Consider the following 3,867-nt stretch of genomic DNA (forward strand, 5'->3'; position numbering starts at 1 on the left):
ATTAACCTCTAAACCATACACCAGGTTTCCCCATTATTTCCAATGGTCTTAGTAATAGATATAAGGATTTTCTTCACATCCAAAATTTGATATCTTGATAACTTGATATCTTCATGAAGTTTTAGACTTAAATTCCCATTAGCTTCAGGCGGTTGGGCTAGTGGCATGACATAATAGGATGCTTCTAGTTGCTTATATATCAATAGTATATCAAGTTGCTTGTTTTCTGGAGAGAAATCTTCCAGTTTCTATTACTACTATGTATTTAATTGACAGCTTCTTTTGCACAAGAGGTTCATTTGTATAGCAAAAAATAGATACTATAACTTACCCTTTTTTATGAAGTTTAACTATGTTATCCAGGCATATATTATATATATATATTATATAAGCTTGTAAGCCACCCTGAGTCTTCGGAGAAGGGCGGGATATAAATGGAATTAAAATAAAAAAAATATTTTTAATCACATTAATATTGCTAGTATGAAAATCTTAACAAAAGGCACAACTGTCACAAATAAGGCTGCATGTCCCATGGAAGCTTGGAGAGTTATTTCATGAATCAAATAAGCTTTAAAGTTAGTTCAACTCAAAAACTCAGAGGATGTTATTAAGCTTCTATTAAGCTGCTGAATTGGAGATTGCAGATCTATCACAAGAAATATTTCTTTTTTGTCCTTTTCTTTAAGACAGCATGGAGGCTTTAGAAAATACAGTATATCTGGCAGACATATCAAACCGAAGACTGGATAATATATGCCTATATCTCCATCTGTATTGTTGTTTTTTCTCTATTCCATATCAAATTAAAGTCTGGAAAATCTATCTTGGACTCTGTCTCTAGTTCTACTATTCTGCATCTGTCTCCCAATTCAGGTCTGCGCTGTAACAAGCAACTATATACACAAACGATCTGAGTATTAAGCCAGCATTTGAAAACCTAAATGCAGATACTGGATACCATGAAGGGAGCTGATGCAAAAAATTAAAACACTGGAGAGCACATGATTAATAGATTTGTTTACAAATACAAATCTATTGGATTCATACAGTGTTTTAACCCAGAATGAAAACATACCATATTGTTGGCTTGGTGTGATGTGTGAACTCAGCCATGCTCCCAGCGGAGGAACATTTTTATGCAGTACAAGATGGTCTCAGTCCTTCAGTTCAACAGGCTGTATTCAGGGCAGAAATCTTGCTAGATGCTGATGAGTTTCTTAGTTAAACCCTTAGGGTTGGTATGCACCTTGGGGTGGGGAGATGTCACAGGGGCAAAGTTCTCTTCTGCCATCCAGAAAAAACTTCCAGTTGGCTCATCAAGGCAACTGAAGCTGTTTTCTAGCTGGATGGAGATGTTTGCTTCTGCATAATCCTTTAGTTATCAACGGATCGAATCCCTAGTTCCCTGAAAGGGACCTCAATGTTGAATGTATAACCAAAAATCCAGAATAACAGGCTGAAAGCCAAGAGCAGAGCTCCAGTATAGACAAAGAAATCCCAGGAGCTCAGAAAGCGACAGACCCCAAGGACGAGGAGGACCAGTCCAGCCACATCACACAGGACAGCTGCAAGGAATATCAGAAAGCATCGAGTCCTGCGGAGAGAGAGGGTCATGGTAAGCATAGCCTCAGGCAAGAGAAATCCAGAGCACTGCTTGCATCTTCCACACCACTTATCAAATATATCCAAGCTGCCTTAAGGCCAGAAGGAAATATACCTGTCCTAACGCACCTCCCAGAATAATAGGCAGATTTGCCAGGCAAGGCTTTTAACTCCTTCCTGTTCTGTCATCAGGCTGAAGTTGACACATATTTGCTGACAGGACTTCCCATTAGAACCAGAGCTATTTGGTTTGATTCAGCTTTGTTTTGTTTTCATTTAGGTACTCAAATTTGGTACAGCCTTACCTAAGTCACGTGTGGCGTTTGTGGCGTATATTTGTTAGTTCTGTTTAAAGTGGATGTTTTATATTCCTATTGGGAATTGGATACATTTTATATTGTTGTATCAGCAAGTGTATAAAGATCGGTAATCTGCATTGGGATCTCCTGGGAAGCTTAGTTCAGACATATCTGTGCAAGACTGTAGATTCTACAGCTCTAGTTTATAAAGCCTTGTGCATACTCCCTAGCCAAAGGGCAAAGAAACTTTAAAATCTGCTGAGAGTCACCCTTGGCTTCTGGTGAATTTATGGACACTTCATAATCCATGTCATTTTCTTGACAGCAACACAGAAATGGTTTCCATTTTCCTTTTCTTTTGGAGTGTTTCTTTTCTATTTTTCTCAACTAAAATCTAGGCTATCCTGATATCTCTCTCATTCATTTATTACTGGGCCAACTTGCAACACTCTTACGTTTAGCATAAAACTACATCATTTGCAGTTCTGCAATGTTTGACTTTTTTTTTAATTCCAGCTATTTAATGGTCAATCGTTGAAATCAATACTGAATTATCTTGTGATTGTGAAATATGATCTGATAATATACCAGGTGGAGTCATTTACTGGAAGAATGTTGTTTTTCATGCTGAGTTAACAGCAGAATCATAAAAAGAAGGCACACTTAGGCATACCATATCTGAGCCTCAAAAGACTGAATGACCATTAGATGACAGCAAAACAACAAAACATTAGATGACAGCAAAACAACAACAACCACCCTCAAGTTCTTTGCTGTAATCTAGGGTGACATCCAGATATTTACAGCCTGGATATGGAATTTCCCACACAGTAGCATTTCAAGTGATGATTTTCAAAGCTGTTGGACTTTCCTTGGTCTGCAAGCAGATGTAAGGAATGAATCCAGAATCTACAGTCTTTTCTCTCATATCCCACGCTGCTGTGAAAGAGTTAAGTGCTTATCATTCTTTATAGATAACATTTTTATAGGCTTGTTAAAGAATGGAATGGGCTGGATTTCAAGCTTGTGCAGATACAATGCAGATCACGGATGTGATACTTTTTATGCCTGAAAATTTTATTTAATTACATTATTGTTTCTTAGCAGGACAGGTGTCTTCCTTACAGCCACAAAACAGGCAGTAATTTAACAGAGGAAACACTGTTCAACAAGGCGTTTCTGTACAAAGGAACATCTATTTGTCTGCCTGAAAAGCGTCTTGCCCATATATTGCAGACTTCTATATAGAGAAGAATGGTAACCTGTTCAGTCTATTTCCTGATCATTCTTCTAATGAATCTTCCTATTTTTTCCTATCTTCCATCTCCAGTGTTTTTAAAATAAATTTCCATGGTGCCAGAGTAATACATAATGGGAATACAGAATCTATTTATTTTGTTCAAGGACATTATGTTTTATTATTTTCCTGGCAAAGCTCCTGCCACTTGGAGAACTTCCATGAACTGTTTCAAACGTAGCAGGGCATCCTTTTTTGTTTTTTTTTTTTGTTTTTTGTTTTGGTCTGCCAATTAGCCTTGTAATAAAAATCATAGCTGTTGGGATAACCAGGATATGAATCATACCAGGAACAACATTTGAACCAATTCTAGGCCCAGCTGAATCTTGATAATTTCTCACCTCTGCCATGCTTCTTAGAACTGAGTTGTGTAACCAGCCTTCCTTGTCAGCAAGACACTAGCCGTACTGCAATTGTTTTGACACTCACTGGCTACTTCCCCAGATAACTGCTTTTCTATTGTAACAAAGATAAAGCACTTCTGAATGATCCCATTCTCTTAAATGCCCAGAAATCTCTAGGCTGCCTCATCAAGGTACAAGAAACACCTAAAATGACTCTTTGTTCAGTCAGGGTTATTATCACCTCTACACCAAAAGTCACATTTTGACTTGCCTTCCCGTGGCTAGAAGAGTCATGTTCCAGTTCCTGGGATGAGATAATTAC

General features: G+C 37.8%; 1 protein-coding gene across 1 annotated transcript; it reads right to left on the reverse strand.

The window, feature by feature from the left end:
- Positions 1-1,377: 1,377 nt before the first annotated feature.
- On the reverse strand, positions 1,378-1,617 carry TMEM238L (transmembrane protein 238 like; the record flags this gene model as incomplete). Its single annotated transcript, XM_081319019.1, has 1 exon — positions 1,378-1,617. One exon carries the CDS (start codon positions 1,615-1,617, stop codon positions 1,378-1,380), a length of 240 nt encoding a protein of 79 aa, XP_081175145.1.
- Positions 1,618-3,867: the final 2,250 nt, after the last annotated feature.

The sequence above is a fragment of the Vipera berus genome, assembly GCF_964194415.1.
Source record: "Vipera berus genome assembly, chromosome: 2".
NCBI classification, from domain to species: domain Eukaryota; kingdom Metazoa; phylum Chordata; class Lepidosauria; order Squamata; family Viperidae; genus Vipera; species Vipera berus.